At 45.4% G+C, this 17,336-nt stretch overlaps 2 protein-coding genes across 2 annotated transcripts; both read left to right on the top strand.

Annotated features, from left to right (window-relative positions):
• The first annotated feature begins 165 nt into the window (after nt 1-165).
• On the top strand, nt 166-4,987 carry LOC136441263 (flavin-containing monooxygenase 5-like). Its single transcript, XM_066437444.1, has 5 exons — nt 166-761; nt 1,928-2,009; nt 2,299-2,426; nt 3,189-3,297; nt 3,799-4,987. The coding sequence occupies exons 1-5, from the start codon at nt 448-450 to the stop codon at nt 4,759-4,761; spliced, it is 1,596 nt and encodes a 531-aa protein (XP_066293541.1). The 5' UTR covers nt 166-447; the 3' UTR covers nt 4,762-4,987.
• A 1,221-nt stretch (nt 4,988-6,208) lies between these two features.
• Nucleotides 6,209-11,974, top strand: LOC136441261 (flavin-containing monooxygenase 5-like). The gene is made up of 5 exons (XM_066437442.1): nt 6,209-6,664; nt 8,479-8,560; nt 8,974-9,101; nt 9,785-9,893; nt 10,937-11,974. The coding sequence occupies exons 1-5, from the start codon at nt 6,351-6,353 to the stop codon at nt 11,897-11,899; spliced, it is 1,596 nt and encodes a 531-aa protein (XP_066293539.1). The 5' UTR covers nt 6,209-6,350; the 3' UTR covers nt 11,900-11,974.
• The last annotated feature ends 5,362 nt before the right edge of the window (nt 11,975-17,336 follow it).

Raw genomic sequence — 17,336 nt, 5'->3', positions numbered from 1 at the left:
TCTCATGCACTTCACTCTGGTAGAAGTGAGTACCTTGCTTCGGTTAGGGACGTCCCTTGGATATGACGTTAAATGGAGGTCCCGTCGCAGAACCCATCACACTTACCGAAAATTAAAGAGTAGGGGTCCTTCTCGGTGTGAGTGGATCATATCAATCATATAAATCTGATCAGTACAAACCTAGTGTCTTACATGAGGAAGTTTACCGTGTACGGGTATGCGATACAAACAAAATACAAACAAACAGCTTAAACATTCGTATTTCGCGCCATGGAGCAAAGGTGCACCAAAGGTCAATTATCCCTAACTTTGGACCTTAACCAATGACGATGTTAGGTAATCTACTGACCCGTGACTTTAGCAGTCTCATTGTTGTCAAGTGAGCAATCGTCTTTGCGACATACCATCCAACTCTTTACGTCTAGAATTGAGTTTAACTTGTCAGAAATGGCGAAGAAAGTAGCGGTGATCGGCGGGGGTGCGAGCGGGCTGGCGGCCATCAAGTGCTGCCTGGACGAGGGGCTGCAGCCCGTCTGCTTCGAGAAGGGAACCGACATCGGCGGACTCTGGAACTTCAAGGAAGAAGCTCTGCCCGGCTTTGCCAGCGTCTACCGCTCCACGGTCATCAACACTAGCAAGGAGATGATGTGTTACAGCGACTTTCCCATCCCCAAGGAGTACCCCAACTTCATGCCCCACTCATCCATCGTCAAGTACTTCAAAATGTACGCCGACAACTTCGACCTACTGAAACATATCAGGTGAGACAACTGGTCTTATTTTGCTGATTTTGTAAATAAAAAATCACATTCTATTCACAAGCTACAGTCTCGTAGTGAGAGCTATTGCCATAGATGGATTTTGTCAGCACTTGAGCTTCTATCGTGTGATTGCGTGGTATCTCTGGCTTGGCAAATCTTGTGGGGGCCCGGAAGTAGGTCAAATGACCTTGGTAAGAAAATGGGGGGCAATGGTCACCTGTTTGGTCGACCTGAAGTGTCCCCTAGCCCATAGTAGAAAAATTGCAGCCTTTGTAGTTAATATGTTACTCAAGTGCAAATAGTCGTTTGGGTTCAAATCGGAATGCACCTAATAGTAGCCTTATTTTTAAAACATCCTCTAAAGTACGCACCAATCACCAATAGAAGGGTCAGCAACAAGATGGCACTGTCTATCTGTATGAAATAAATCAGTTTGAAAATTGATGTATCTGCTTGTTTGATATGAGTAAAGAATATAATTCAAATTATACCCGGCTGAGGACGATAGACCAATCCCAAATCCCCGCCTACCACTGTCCAAAAGTAGAAATGCAAAATAAAAACACAAAAATTCAAATCTTTGACGGATACCTTTCACATTCAGCCAATCCCTCATTGGTCGAACTGATAACTGCCGTGCTGTCATTGGTTCAAGTGCTAATTGTGATGGACAGTCAAGATTAGTCTATTCAGTTTTTGCGTTCATAACAGGCAACACGGCAACAGGACCGCGTGTTTGAACAAGATCCTTGCCCAAGATACCAATGAAACGCGCTGTTTAAAAGGTCAACCCCCAGATATTGACGACTCTCAGCAATTTTTTTATTTTTTATTTCATTTGTTTAGACCTTTGTTCCTTTTCTCAGCAGTGGTGGGCGGATAGAATAAAAGATAAACTCACAGCTAGATACAAACTTGTCGACACGTAGCAATATTCCAACTTTATTTACCAACTAGCGTAATTAAATGCTATACGTACACAGCTAGAAACTAAGATAAACGCAACGACAAAACATAACATACATCTTCAAATAAGATGTCATTGAACGTATCATAGTGATTTACGTTGCAGTCTATATACATGTAACATAGAGACATACAGGAAAGCCAGTAAGGCACTTTAGGATCGTTATTTGTGACAGTTTTTTTTACATACTTTTTGTCAGATTCCGGCACCGCGTGGATCATGTAAAACCAAGAAATGACTTTGCAGAAACCGGCCAGTGGGACATCACCTACACTGATGAGGTAATATTGGACTATACACCTTATATTTATATTTATATCTATATCTATATCTATATTCATATTCATATTCATACTCATATTCATATCTATATCTATATCGATAGTTATAGTTATAGTTATAGTTATAGTTATAGTTATGTTTATATCTATATCTAAACTTATACTTGTATTTATTTATATTTGGGGATTTAAAATGGACCTAGCTGCCATGTGACATGTCAGGTCGAATATGTTACGTTTGAGAGGAAATGCTACAGGGCACCAGGTATTCCGGAACATGTTCTTTCAGGAGAAGAATGAGACCACAACAGAAGTGTACGATGCCGTGATGGTGTGTACAGGGCACCATGCGTACCCACACTACCCCAGGGACAGCTTTGAAGGGATCGATGACTTCCAGGGGGAGACTACCCACAGGTATGGTCACAATAAGAAAAAAAGTGTCTCCGACGGGTAGTTTGTAGGCTGTTGTTTTGCACTTTCGGGCGTGACCCCTTCGAATTCGTGGCCCCGTGGAACACCCTGCGGCACACGGGCTATATTTTCGCCGGGCCCCGGGCTGGTTTCAACCCGGGGCCTCGGGGTGATTTTAACTCGGGGCCTCGGGGTGATTTTAACTCGGGGCCTCGGGGTGATTTTAACTCGGGGCCCCGGGGTGATTTTAAATCGGGGCCTCGGGGTGATTCTAACTCGGGGCCCCGGGGTGATTTTAACTCGGACTTAAAATCAACCAGGGACCCGCTAACAAATAGACGCCGTGGGCTAATCGTGGGAACACCGAGAAGCACCCCCCTATCCACCGGGACAAATTTGTGGCTTCCGGGGCCCGACCGGGACTACATCCCCTGCATGCAGGTGCCGGTGCAAATGTGACCATAGACAGTTACCGGATCATTAAAAGGGCCAAGCTATCCCCGCCAGCAAGAGATCATGTAAACGAGGACTAACCCGAAGGAATCTCTTGAGAACGAATTAATGCTTCATACTCAAAGTTGTAAATATATCCTCAACAAATATTTTGTTCTTATCGAACGCTTTTTCGAAATCACTGTTTAACCTAGCAACCTGGCGGACCTGCCCTTAAAATTATTTGGTTATGACTACATGCGTTTCTGAAAATAACCGATCAGACTCAACTTAACGCCTCATGCTAAAGGCACATCTCGTTTCCTTCAACAGCCACGACTACAAGGACTTCAAGGGCTATGAGAACAAGCGAGTTATCGTCATCGGGATCGGTAACTCCGGTGGGGACATCTCCGTGGAACTTAGCCGTCATGCTAAGCAGGTATGTCAGTCTGACTAATTAATTTGCAGTGTGTTGGGACCAACGAAGTATTGAGTGACCATACAAGCAGGACTAATTCTCCGGCTGACTGGGAACTTCAATGTAGGCCTCAATCTTATTTCATAAGAATGTGTGCAGGCCATGGACGAATGCTTGGTGTCTTAAACTATACATCTTCTTTAAAATCTCGATGCATTGTACATTAAAACGTCTATAACTGATAGAACAAAGGCTCTGTTCTATAACAGTCCTAGACCATACATGCATGTGTACTAGTTCCGCTACAGTACCATAGAAAGCCACTACTCACCTACTAAATATCATGAACACCCATCTACAGCTTCTTTACTTAACAATACGCTATCTACATCAAACACACATGCATCCACAGCCACTCCACCATAACAAAACCGAAAACAAAAACTTCAGGCGAAGGTGATCAGTGAGCTTTTCATGAACATCTGTTGTTTAAAGATTTAGATACTTAGTTTCCATTCACAGCTTTTCCTGAGCACCAGAAGGGGAAGCTGGGTGGCCAACCGGGTCTCGTCTCGAGGCCTTCCCGCTGACATCTGGGCCACTCGCCGCTGGACCGACGCCCTGCCGCTATGGTACAAAGAACGGTTCGCACGTCAGGTGCTCAACCAGCGCTTCGACCACTCCGTCTACGGTCTCAAGCCGAAGCACCCCGTCTTCGGACAACACCCTACCGTCAACGACGAGTTGCCAAACCGCATCATCACAGGCTCCATCATCGTTAAGCCCAACATCAAGCGGTTCACCAAGACCGGCGTCGTCTTCGAGGACGACACGGTCGAAGATGACATCGACGCCGTCGTCTTTTGCACAGGGTACCGCTTCGACTTCGCCTACATTGACGAGTCCGTCTTGAAAGCGGATGGCAACCAAGTCTCCCTTTATAAGTACGTCTTCCCTCCCAAGCTGAATCCTCCCACTCTCAGTGTCATTGGTCTTATTCAACCTCTGGGAGCGATCATGCCGATCTCTGAGATCATGTGTCGTTGGGCCACCAGGGTCTTCAAGGGGACCACCAAGCTCCCGTCCCAAGGCGCGATGTTCGACAACATCAGGCAGAAGAAGATCGACATCTCCAAACGGTACTACCAGTCCCCACGACAGACCGTCCAGGTGGACTACATCACCATCATGGACGACGTCGCTGAGGAGATCGGAGTCAAGCCCGACATAAAGCGACTCTTCTTCTCCGACCCTCTCCTCGCCTTCGAGGTCTACTTCGGCCCGTGCACGCCGTACCAGTACCGCCTGATGGGACCTGGCGCTTGGAAGGGCGCCAAGGAGGCGATCCAGACGCAGATGTACCGCGTCAAGTACGCAACCAAGACGCGCGCCACACCTGATGACGATGAAGCAAGGATCTCCCGGATTCTCAAGGTCCTCGTGGTGCTGGTGGTGATTCTTGCCCTCATCTGGAACTTTCTGTAAATTTTCTAAATTAACCAACAACATGAAAACTATTCGATGATCATTACAGTCGATCCCTGTTAGAACTCTTTCCAGTTTAGTCACTGACAAAGGGTAGTCAATGGTGCCTGAAACGTCTGGCCGTTTCCAATATCTATCCAGTTGATAGAGTAATAGTTTCCTTGGGTAACGCATTCCCATGTTCATGCACTGTGACGTAGTTAATTGTCGTCTTACGTATACTGTTAAACTTAAAAACGGCGGCCCTAACTCCCCTAACTCCCGGACTTCGAGCGCTACACGCACGCAAAACTGTTTTGTTCTGGGGGATACTCTATGCCGGTTTTAACCGGGTGCAGCACACAGGGTATGTTTCTGTATCCCTGTTTAAACCGGGATTTGCATGCTCACACCTAAACTACTTTATGAATGGAACCCCCCGCAAAGCCTTCGTCAAGCCATAAAACAAAAGTAAGGATCATACATTTTTTTTAAATCATAGAAAATGTACATGCCACTTAACCTAGAATGGTCAAGTGAAGCGGTGTGAAATGAAGGGAAAATCATTTAGTAATGGTATTAGCACCGCCACGATGGCAATTTTATTGATAGTATATCGGCAAATGCCTTGCTGCAAATGCCTTCACTTTTACTGGTTATCGAAAAAAGAATAAAGACAAGGAGAACATTGAGTCACTGTTGACTTACATACAACTGTACTGTTTTGTGAATATATATATCAGTCTGATATGACTTTAAGTGCATAAGACATCAATTTCCTGAAATTACATAAACCATAATACCATTGTTAAATAGCGTAGAAATAAATGTTCTCGAAATATTCACACTTCGGATGTTATTGAACTTCGAATCATCCAAATATCATACCTCCAGCTTTTGATTCTTCCCACCAGGTACTAGTACTTACATTAATCAGTGACTTGCCCACTCATGACGTCACAATGAAAATGGCAGCCGACTTTGCACTACGGCTCGGAAAGAACGTTATTTATGAATGTTATCACGATAATTATGCACTGTTTGCTCATAATCATGTTTTTCACAAGCCGTGGTGTAAGGTTCCGAACCAGCTGCCGCGTTCATTGTGACGTCATGGGCAGGCATTAGTCACTGATTAATGTAATCACCTGGTGAGGAGATCAGATAAGAATAAAGAGCTGGATCCATGGAAGTATGGTTTCTGACGGTTCAATGTTAGATAACATCAGAAGGGTGTGTATTTGTTTTAATCATTTATATTCCTTGAATGATGCTACTCTTATTTCTGATAATAAGAAAGTGTTGTATTTTGGTGTCTTATGCACTTTAACAGTTATCCGACGCGGAGTAATCAGATTATTTTCTCTTATTGCACATTGTTGACTGTGTATTTAATTTCGTGTTTCGCGCCATGGAGTCGAGATGTGTCAAAGTTCGTTGTAGTTGACTTTGGCCGGTAGCCAGTGTTGAGGGTTGAAAATCAGGTGACACACGCATTTATACGGATGCCGTGTCTCCGCAGGCGCAGGCCATCTTGGAAGTTGGCTGTGACTCTCGCGCAGTCAACATTTCACGACTATTAAGCAAACGTTGAGCTTAGATTGTTAGAAATGGCGAAGAAAGTAGCGGTGATCGGCGGGGGTTCGAGCGGGCTGACCGCCATCAAGTGCTGCCTGGACGAGGGGCTGCAGCCCGTCTGCTTCGAGAAGGGAACCGACATCGGCGGGCTCTGGAACTTCAAGGAAGAAGCCCTGCCCGGCTTTGCCAGCGTCTACCGCTCCACGGTCATCAACACCAGTAAGGAGATGATGTGCTTCAGCGACTTCCCCATCCCCAAGGAGTACCCCAACTACATGCCCCATTCTTATATCATAAAATACTTCAGAATGTACGCCGACAACTTCGACCTTCTGAAACACATCAGGTAATACAAACAACCTACACTAATCCTAACTTGCTGATTTACATAAGTAATCGTATTCTGCTGCAAGCTACAGTCTTCTAGTGAGAGCTCTTGTAATTTATGCATCTTGTTATATCCCTTATGCTTCTGTTTCTCGAAATCATCTGGTAGCTTTAGTACTCCTCTTGCAATATACACGTTGCATCAGCGTCCCATATGGTTTGTCACACATTTACCCTTAGAAGTGTCAACCTTGCATGCCTGCACGTAGGACAATGGCCTTGGTTAGATAATGCTAGAACCCGAGTAAAAACGCGTTAGAATGCAACAGGCATGTTTCTGCTTTAACTCTTGTATACAAAGGGTGTCACTGTAGCTCAACTGGTAGTAGCCTCATTGTTGAGATTCTGATTCCAATTAGTCGGTAACTGGGAGACCCAGGTTCAAATCCTGGGACAAGAATCTGGGTTGGGGCTGAACCGTCTTTCGGAAGAGACGTAGAAGGGGGTGCCTCGAGTACACCAAGGGGGAAGGGCAAGCAACCCCTCCCCGTAAAATATACCCTGCTACATAAACAGCTAGACGATCTGCTGACATATGTACCACTAGGCACCACAAGGTGAACTACAATACAGTTTAATCTGTCAGCGTACTTTTCAAAGACTATAGGCTCATTTTTCGTCTAGACAGAAGTGTTTGTTAAAGTCATATTTGAACCTACACGTAGCTTAGTTGCCTCAGCTGTTTTCTAACCTCCGTAGATAAACTGCAGCCTTCTTAGTTAATATGTTGCTTTTGGACAAACGAGCTCGAGCGTTTCGACACAATGACGGGACTTAGCCTCCGTTTACGTACTTCTTATATACAACGCCCCCTAAAGTACACAACAGCATAAAGGACAATAACAGTGCGGGCTTAGCCAAATTCCCTACAAATTTTCATCTGTTGCTTTCTTAACATCAGACAAATAGACCTCTGTGTATTTGAATGTCATCACCTAAGTACAATTATTGATTTTTTTTACGTTCATGATGAATAAGCAACAGGACTTAGTATATGGGATTCGAGGTCATTGCCCTTGATAACACTGGAACGTGCTGTTTACAGTTCAAATCCCAGATGTGGAAGGCTAACAACAATGCGTTTCTTTCACACGAGTAATAGACTCTTTGTCAGCAGTACTATAGCGAGCAAATAGAATGGAAGAGACACTGATTTAGACAGACTTGACGATATGAAATAGTCGATTCCTAAGATGAACTGAGGTGGAACTGAGTTAACATGTTGGAGTCTGTAGGTTGTGTATTCGATGATTGGGGATAAGAGAATTGGTTTACGCCGGTGCAGTTCACACGATTGTCAACAGGGGGTGGAAGAATGTAATGAGATTGGCTGCGAATTGGACGACATGGGAGCTCCTTAGTCGAGGTTCACATGATGCCATTTAGACCTTAGCATCTTCCAGTGCACCTATTATATTTCGTTGAAATGTAATCCGAACAGTTCAAACTGCTTTTTGGCGACACCTCAGGGGCGGAGTCACTAGTAAAGTACTGCAATTGAGTGGCGAAATATTCTAAAAATTCCACCAATGCTTTCCCTGGGAATTTTTTTCGGTAGCACCTTACGGGTACGATCTTTGCACATAGACAGGAATAAAAGGCGCTAGTTTGTGAACAGTATTTCAGCTGTTCGTCGATGTTTTGGAACTTGTAACTGTATTGTTTTAAGCGCAGTACTATGTCGCAGTCGGTCACTAGACTGATAGAGAGAGGGGTGTGAGTACGCTATGATTCAGATGACAACGACGTTTTTTTTTTCACACTTCATGGTAGATTCCGGCACCGTGTGGACAATGTAAAACCAAGGCAGGACTTTGCAGAAACCGGACAGTGGAACATCACATACACGGATGAGGTAAGTACTGGACTATGTCTTAAGGTACCCAAAATGTCTTCGATACCACAAGCACACTCACAATGGGAAATATGTGGAAAATACGTTGACTTAAATTTCATTAATAATCAATGGCCCTTTTAGGTTCTAGGAAGAAAGCAGCATTGAATCATTCAATCATTACCTGGCTGAGGTTTCCACTTTTGTCTCATCTAACCAGCTATGGGCCTACTACTATGAGCCAATCAGAGAATCAGATTTGCCTGAAGAAAGCATTTATACGATTTTCTGATTGGCTGACAGCTGATTAGAGGCCACGCCCACAAAAGTGGAAACCTCAGCCCGGTTTAGGACAGCCTTCTCAATGTATATTACTTGATGTGATGCTTAAGGCTCTGCGTAGGAGGATTCATTCCATTCAATTCATGTTTCAGGAGAAGAATGAGAGCACCACTGAAGTGTACGATGCCGTGATGGTGTGTACAGGGCACCATGTGTACCCACACTACCCCAGGGACAGCTTCCCGGGGATTGACGACTTCCAGGGGAAGACTATTCACAGGTGAACATTCTAAATAGGAAGTTTATCTAGTTAATTTGATCATCAAAGTGACAGAACTGCAAGAGTATAACATTTCATCAACTCGACAAAAATAAAAAAAACGAAAACACACTAGTCCTTATGAACAATTTAAAAGCTGGTCAGGAAAGACATTCTGCTATAAGGAGGTTCACGGATCTAAGCACGCATGCTAAAGGTCAAAGGTGAAGTCCCCTGAGACATAAACAAATCATGTTCGATGTTGTTATGCAAATCGACCGACAGGCCTAGGGTTTGGACATGTACGAAGCATGGTCGAGACAAGAACTGTTTACAAGTCATGGGCCTTCACCTTTAACCTTTAAGCTCACGTTTCCGAGTACGTGACGGGAATTGTGGGTAATAATATGTCAACGGTGAAGGTCCCTGACTTGTATACAGTTCTCATCTCGACCGTGGTCTAGATTTTCATAACGATGCCCGGACGTGTTTTGTGTTTTCTAGTGGCCTTCACCTTTGACATATTACCCCCAATTCCTGTCGCCGCGCATGCGTACTTGGAACGGACTTATTTGGAACTAGCAACTTCGTGGACCTGCTTCCCTTTTTTTTAGTTATCTACATCCAAGCTTCTACCTTAATCTTTAACAATTACCAATCAGAAAATTACTTATTATAACTGTACATTTTGCTTCCTCCACCAGCCACGACTACAAGGACTTCCGCGGCTACGAGGACAAGCGAGTTGTCACCATCGGGATCGGAAACTCCGGCGGAGATGTCGCCGTGGAACTCAGCCGACACACCAAGCAGGTATGTCACTTTGATTTGATGTCTAGCAATGTATATGTTGGCCCGGGGATAATAGATGATAGCAAATATCTCTCTTTATGATTTTGGAAGCAGATTTTTAGTAAAATCTTTTACCAAAGAAAATAAACAAAGAAATATCGAAGATAATGAACGCCCAATTAAAATATCATTATTCAAAATAAATCACTCTATAGTTATAACCGGCTAGCTAACCATAAGAACTTCAGTGCAGGCTTGAACTTTTGAGACTTGAGTGTTTCGGATGATGATTTGGAAACCAGAAAAAAATCTCAAAATTGATATCGAAAAGTTACGTTTCCTAATATCCCATTCATACTAGCTGATGAAATAAAGGTCATATTGGCGCTAACAGAGAAGCTACATTTTTGGAAAAGATTCAGGAGCGAGCCTAAAAGTGTAGTATGCGTCTGGATGCAAATAATTCGAACTATTCCACAAATATTTCTTTAATATTTCCTCGCACACTTGTGGACACCATAACTCAAGAAGCTGGTATTCCATCTATGTCACCAGCGGACCATTCAGAGCGCATGCCCGGAACAGGGAGGTTAACCTCCTCACCTGGAAGTAGTTCCATCAGGCAATGAGTCCCAGATTTCGAACAGTAAGTGTAACAAAGGGCTCAAAGACCGGAAATAGTCTGGAACTTCAAACGCCTTACTGGTTTTAAAGTGCTTTGCCGTTGAACAAATATGATGGCAGAATTTAAGAGTGCTACGCTGGTCCTTTATACAGGAAGTAAGATCAATCCAGACACCTTCGCCATGGCTATACATTTTCATTGCTATACTTGTCTTATTCGTTGTACAGTTTGACCACCCTCCTAAAAGCAGGACCCCTATCGCTCGATTCGTTGGCTCGCTCGCGTAGGGGCCCTGCTCTTTAGCCCCGGTAGACACGCGCCGGAACCGTGTCTACCGGGGCTAAAGAGCAGGGCCCCTACGCGAGCGAGCCAACGATTCGAGCGATAGGGTTCCTGCTTTTTGGAGGGTGTTTGACCTGAGCTCCATTTCCTTTCATAGCTTTTCCTGAGCACCAGAAGAGGAAGCTGGGTGGGCAACCGGGTCTCGTCTCGAGGCCTTCCCATTGACATCTGGGCCACTCGCCGCTGGGCCGACGCCCTGCCGCTATGGTACAAAGAACGGTTCGCACGTCAAGTGCTCAACCAGCGCTTCGACCACTCCGTCTACGGTCTCAAGCCGAAGCACGACGTCTTTGCGCAACACGTCATGGTCAACGACGACCTTCCCAACCGTCTTATCACGGGCTCCATCATCGTCAAGCCCAACATCAAGCGGTTCACCAAGACCGGCGTCGTCTTCGAGGACGACACGGTCGAAGATGACATCGACGCCGTCGTCTTTTGCACGGGGTACCGCTTCGACTTCCCCTTCGTCGACGACTCGGTGATAAAAGTTGAGAACAACGAAGTCTCCCTCTACAAGTACGCCTTCCCTCCCAAGCTGGATCCCCCTACACTCTGTATCGTGGGCCTCACCCAACCTCTGGGCGCGATCATGCCGATCTCTGAGATCACGTGCCGCTGGGCCACCCGGGTCTTCAAGGGGACCACCAAGCTCCCACCTCAAGACGTGATGCTTGAGGACATCAAGAAGAAGAAGATGGCAATGTCCAAGCAGTTCGTTAAGTCTCCTCGCCATACCGTCGAAGTGGACTACATCACGCAAATGGACGAGGTCGCCGAGCAGATCGGAGTCAAGCCTGACTGGAAGAGCCTCTTCTTCTCCGACCCCCGTTTGGCCCTGGAGTGCTACTTCGGCCCGTGCACGCCGTACCAGTACCGCCTGGTGGGGCCTGGGGCTTGGAAAGGCGCCAAAGAGGCGATCCAGACGCAGATGTACCGCGTCAAGTACCCAACCAAGACGCGGGCAACCCCAGACGACGGCAGTGCTGGAATCACCGGGATTCTTAAGGTTCTCGTGGTGCTGGTGGTGATTCTTGCCCTCATCTGGAACCTCCTGTAATTCTTAGGTCCCAATTAGATAAAGGGGCCCCACCGGGATAGTTCACTTTTTTGGGGCGAGACTCCTGCGTGGCCCGGCCGGGACCCCGAATCATTTTAACTTGGACTTAAAGTCAACGCGGGACACGGTAACAAATAGACGCCGATAGCTAATCGTGCGAGCACCGGGAGGTATCCCCCCCCCCCGTCCCCGGCAATCCACCGGAACAAATTTGTAGCTTCGGGGCCCGGCCGGGACTACACCCCCGACGGGCACCGGTGCAATTGGGACCTAAGCATTAATCGTCTAGATTGTTCTACATCGCCGAAACAAGTCGATGAACACCGTATGCATGTAATCTAAAGGAAACAAAAGCTGCTTCTAGCACAAATCAGTAAACTCACTTACAATTCGCTTGCGTGTCTTTGCGCCTACAACGATTAGCATCGTCAAATGCCTTCCACAACAAATGCGTTGTTTTCAATTGACTTGGAAAATCTTTATAAATTGCCTAAATCATGTTTCGTTGCTGTGAAATGTTAACTTTGGTGTCTAAAAGAATTGCTTTGATCAACAGGACAATATTATATCTAGAATGTTAACATTTTGTTGTTATGCTTAAGTGTCGATAGGTTATAATAAAATGTGCTGTAGGTTACGTTTTGCTTGGCAGTTCTTTATTTTGTGTGAAACGAAACTTTTGCTTTATTTCTACGTATGTAAGCATCTCTTCGTCACCAAATAGGTCGATTAATGTATGCACATATTAACATGTATCAGATTTTAATGTGTATCAAAACTTCTATCAATGTGTATATCAAGACGTTTTACGTCAAGCTTGTAAGTGATACGTAATTCAGCCTCGCTGAGGCTGCGATGTATTGACGAAATGAACCATTCATCAATATCATGACATGACGCATATATATAGGAAAAAAATCTACTATACTGCTACGTTCGATTCAAACTACCCTCACTCACTCACTCACTCACCCACTCATCTCCGCCGCCTTTCAGTCTTTCACTGAGGCGGGCCGTCAATGCTTTCCATGCTGTCCTGTTTGCTGCCACCCGCTGACCCCCCTCCCAGGTACAGCCCATCTCATTGAGGTCGCGTTGAACTGTCCTTTTCCAAGTCATGGCTTGTCCCCCTCTTCTCCTTCGTCATTGGGGGCACCAGTTTAATGCCACTCTGGGCAGCCTCAGCCTCGGCATCCGTACAACGTGGCCTAGCCAGCGCAGTCTAGCTTTCTGTATGAGTGCGGAGAGTTTAGGTTGGCCGGTGCGATTCGTGACTGTCTTATTGCTAATGTGTTGTTGCGATCTGATCCTAAGGATTGCACGTAGCCATCTTTGGTCAAACTACGTCTCTTTGATTAAAACTACACCTAAATAGAAACGTAATCTGAAAATACAAGCAAAAAAACACCACTGTAACCAGGTGGGCAACGCATCCACCCACATACACAGCTTGAAAAAAAAGGCCCTCAGAAAAATGGAGCGCTCTGAGATAACGTGGCACATGTCACATGTAAGACATCACGAAATCGCCGACAGGGGCAGCCAGGGGTGCGGGCTGTTTCAAGCTTTGCACCCGAGTGCCACAACCTGGTGTGAGCGCCAGGGACGGGCATTCATGTAAGACATCACAAATTCGCCGGCAGGCGCTGCCAGGGGTACCGGCTTTTTCAGGTCCTGTACCCGAGTCCCCGTCCTTGTGTGAGTGCCAGGGACGGGGTGTCATGTAAGACATCGCGAAATCGCCGGCAGGCGCAGCCAGGGGTGCCGGCTTTTCAGGCTCTGTACCCGAGTACCCCGTCCTTGTGTGAGTGCCAGGGACGGGGTGTCATGTAAGACATCGCGAAATCGCCGGCAGGCGCAGCCAGGGGTGCCGGCTTTTCAGGCTCTGTACCCGAGTACCCCGTCCTTGTGTGAGTGCCAGGGACGGGGTGTCATGTAAGACATCGCGAAATCGCCGGCAGGCGCAGCCAGGGGTGCCGGCTTTTCAGGCTCTGTACCCGAGTGCCCCGTCCTTGTGTGAGTGCCAGGGACGGGGTGTCATGTAAGACATCGCGAAATCGCCGGCAGGCGCAGCCAGGGGTGCCGGCATTTTCATGCCCTGTACCCGAGTACCTCGTCCTTGTGTGAGCGCCAGGGACGGGATGTCATGTAAGGGTGATGTAAGACATCGGAAATCGCCGGCAGGAGAGGCCAGGGGTGCGGGCTGTTATAGGCCCTGTACTCGAGTGCCCCATCCATGTACTTGGACCGACATGACCTACATGTGGCGTAACGTTGGGTAACATAAATTCGGGATTTTTCCGATAATGGTTGACTGAAATCAATCTAGCAGAACAATAAACCATCCTTTTTTTCTATTATTCTGTCAGTATTATGTACTATCTTTGCACTAATCATATATATGGTAGATTTTGTCTCTAGTCATGCTGACACCATAATATTTCAACTTGAAACTACCGTCCGCCGCACGCACAATGACAGTGCTGTCGGACAGGGGGGCACATTAATTCGGGAGAGAAGATTCGTCTTGAATATCTTACCGCTAATCACATTTTATACAGCAGCTATTCGTTCCATCCTTGGCTTGAGGAGAGTGCTATGGATATAGACGTGTCCAAGTAAAAAAAATTCACGAAAAAACGGCCGTACCGCACGCATCAGGCCTTCGGGAACAACCCGTGTGTTGAGTCGGTAGAACGTCACTCAAAGTTCACCCCCACCGTCATGGAAATTTGTACATTATTCATCGGGGCGTTAGCTGGATGCCGTAGAAATGGTAATACTACTATGTCCACGTGTTTCTGCTTGTGCTAAGAGCAAACTTTGAGGAAAATATCACCATCAGTCCACTATCACACACAACATTTAGACAAAAAAGTGTTCCTCGCAAACGTTTGTCGTCTGCCGAATAGCAGGATTCTGGGTAACGAATATGCCGTAGCCATTGGTTGTAGCAACAAAGAGGCGTTTTGATGATTAATCACACTTAGAGGCCAGTTGTAGGTTAGCAAAAGAGATTCTAATAAGTTGTATTGTAAATAATTGTGTTTAGCAGGAAGCGGATGTGACATTTGTCTTATAAACCAGCGAACAACTATGTACATATAATTCTCCCACGAAGCCCTCAGACTGTGACAATAAGGGACGGAGAGTTTTTGACGTAGCCAACTTCTAATGCATGGTTATCGAAGCTTTTCAGACAGTGTTCTGAATGCGTTAGTCTGTCAAGTTTGCATTTCTAACGGTATTACTGATGTTGCATCTAGCACATATCCCTAAACACCCCGTTTTCGAAAAATCCCGAATTTAAGTACCCCGCGAATTTATGTTACCCAACGTTATGCATTATTGTAGACGACCGTGCTGACGAGTCAGTGACAAGGTGAGCCCCTTGAATGGGCGGTTGTTGACTGTAGTAGCGTAGTTGGGTAGTCGGTCTTGCCGCTGGGAGGCTGCCATTCAGCGCCACTAGATGACCTCAATACGACCTTCCCCAACCAAAGTCAGGTACCCATTCACACCTGGTTGAAGTTAGGAAATTCGTGTAAAATGCCTTTCCTAAGGGCACAACATCGGGGCACGGCAGTGGTATCAAACCCGGGGCCTCTCGGTTCTGGGCGAAACACCCTACCGATTGCGCCACACGATGACACTTTTTAAATATCGTGGGAACGGTTGGCTTCGATGTACGTATTGTTTTTCTGGGGACGGATAGTGTTTTTGGTTGTACTTCTCTTGTTGGAAAGCATATGTGACGAACCGATACTTTCTACACATCATTTGGACGTAGTCTCCTTCCGTCACGTAGCAATCTTCAGTTATATATATTAGGTTTACCTATAGTTAAAACAAGGAATGCTTTTAAAAAAGCTGTCCACGCAACCATTAGATAATGGTGAGGATGAAATGGTACGATGTCATGTGATGACCTGTATAGACTTCGATATGCCCTGCCCTCCCCATCGATCGTCACGCATCTTGCATGAAAACCGGCACAATTTTGCCGCTCTCTAAGTCTTTCCTAATCTCAAAGAAGATCTAACGTTTGCAATGACCGTATCCAACTGGCAAAGGCATAAAAACTCCACTTAACGATGGTTATGCGAGATTAAGTCTTTCCCTTGCCACATCATGACTGGGACCTCTACTGTCATGGCGCAATAATCAAATGATGCAATGTGACCTGATTGTTTTCTTATAGACGAAAGTCAAGCATTTTAATTCTTATTTCTACTCTGGCGCATGGTCCGGTCTCTATAGCGGAGTGCTTTCTCGTCGTTAGAAGAAAAAAAATGCGTAACTTGCTTTGTGTAACTTTCCCCAAAATGACGAAAAGTGAAGAAAACAATGCTACATGATGTCATTACAAACGTAGTATTATTAACCAAGTTTTAACTGTAATTTCCAACACAAGAAATTGGACTTACCCAAATTTTCGTAGTAGATTGTATGTTCTAAATTTCTGATGTTGCAGTAAATACAGAAATGTTCTAAGTTTTAGGTTCGCCACATTGCTATCAGCATGGGTTTGCTACACCCGTCGTGTTTGACTAAATGTGACATTTTTACCTGCCATGTTGAGAGAGTGAATCCAGTTTGTGGGCGGGACCACATTTTCATAAAGGACACAGTGCTGGTGTGCTAAGGGTTTTGTTATCTTCCATTGTATGTATTTGAAAAGTGCAAACATCTTATAAATGGGTATAGATTGTTAATGACGTGCTAGAACATCTAAACGTGCATATCTAAAATCAAAAAGTACATTTTCTCCAAAATTAGGCACTCTAAAATAACGCAGTAGCGCCTAAACACCCCTATATTGAAATGGGACGTTCTTGAGATGTGTACCTCCCACATGCGCAGATAGCTAGGTACTCCTGTTGCGCACATCAATCGACCTCTTTTGACATTTGCGTTCCGAGGAAGAAGACACAACTAAACTCTCAGGTAAGCACTTACCGTAGCATAGTCCACTTTTTATATTGTTGCTAAAGTTTCATCTGAAGTTTAGCATTTTTTAAAAGTTATTCCTTGATATTGTCATGCTCTGTTCAGTTAGTACCGTTTTGCCACTTGGTCTACTTCTCTACTTCATTTCGATAATTTTTCTGCGATTGGAAGTACTGATGACTTACAGAATGAAAATCTGAAATGTCCAGGGTTGACTATGAGATAGTACTTATTCTGTCTGCAATTTTCTTAAGGTACTGTGATGAAGTTAAGAAATTATGAAAAAGGCGTGGTTACATCACCTGTGACTCTATCTCAGTGTCAAACACATTGTTTTTAGATTGTTGAAATCAAGAGGATTGCTCGAGCACTGAACTGTAGCGTAGAATTACGTTGATGGGTCGAACGGGGAGTTAGAGAAGCAATATATTTCGATGTACAATCCCGCCCTCAACAGGAAAGGGGGTCTACGCGTTGAACTTTCAGG

The sequence above is a fragment of the Branchiostoma lanceolatum genome, chromosome 9 (genome assembly GCF_035083965.1).
Source record: "Branchiostoma lanceolatum isolate klBraLanc5 chromosome 9, klBraLanc5.hap2, whole genome shotgun sequence".
NCBI classification, from domain to species: domain Eukaryota; kingdom Metazoa; phylum Chordata; class Leptocardii; order Amphioxiformes; family Branchiostomatidae; genus Branchiostoma; species Branchiostoma lanceolatum.
This window is presented reverse-complemented; position numbering and strand designations above follow the sequence as displayed.

Excerpts from the sequence above, each read along its gene's own strand:
- LOC136441261 (XM_066437442.1), top strand. The coding sequence starts at position 6,351 with ATGGCGAAGAAAGTAGCGGTGATCGGCGGGGGTTCGAGCGGGCTGACC. Across the intron at positions 9,102-9,784 it reads CAGGGGAAGACTATTCACAG|CCACGACTACAAGGACTTCC; the intron begins GTGAACATTCTA and ends TTCCTCCACCAG. Across the intron at positions 9,894-10,936 it reads TCAGCCGACACACCAAGCAG|CTTTTCCTGAGCACCAGAAG; the intron begins GTATGTCACTTT and ends TTCCTTTCATAG.
- LOC136441263 (XM_066437444.1), top strand. The coding sequence starts at position 448 with ATGGCGAAGAAAGTAGCGGTGATCGGCGGGGGTGCGAGCGGGCTGGCG. Across the intron at positions 762-1,927 it reads GACCTACTGAAACATATCAG|ATTCCGGCACCGCGTGGATC; the intron begins GTGAGACAACTG and ends ACTTTTTGTCAG. Across the intron at positions 2,427-3,188 it reads CAGGGGGAGACTACCCACAG|CCACGACTACAAGGACTTCA; the intron begins GTATGGTCACAA and ends TTCCTTCAACAG.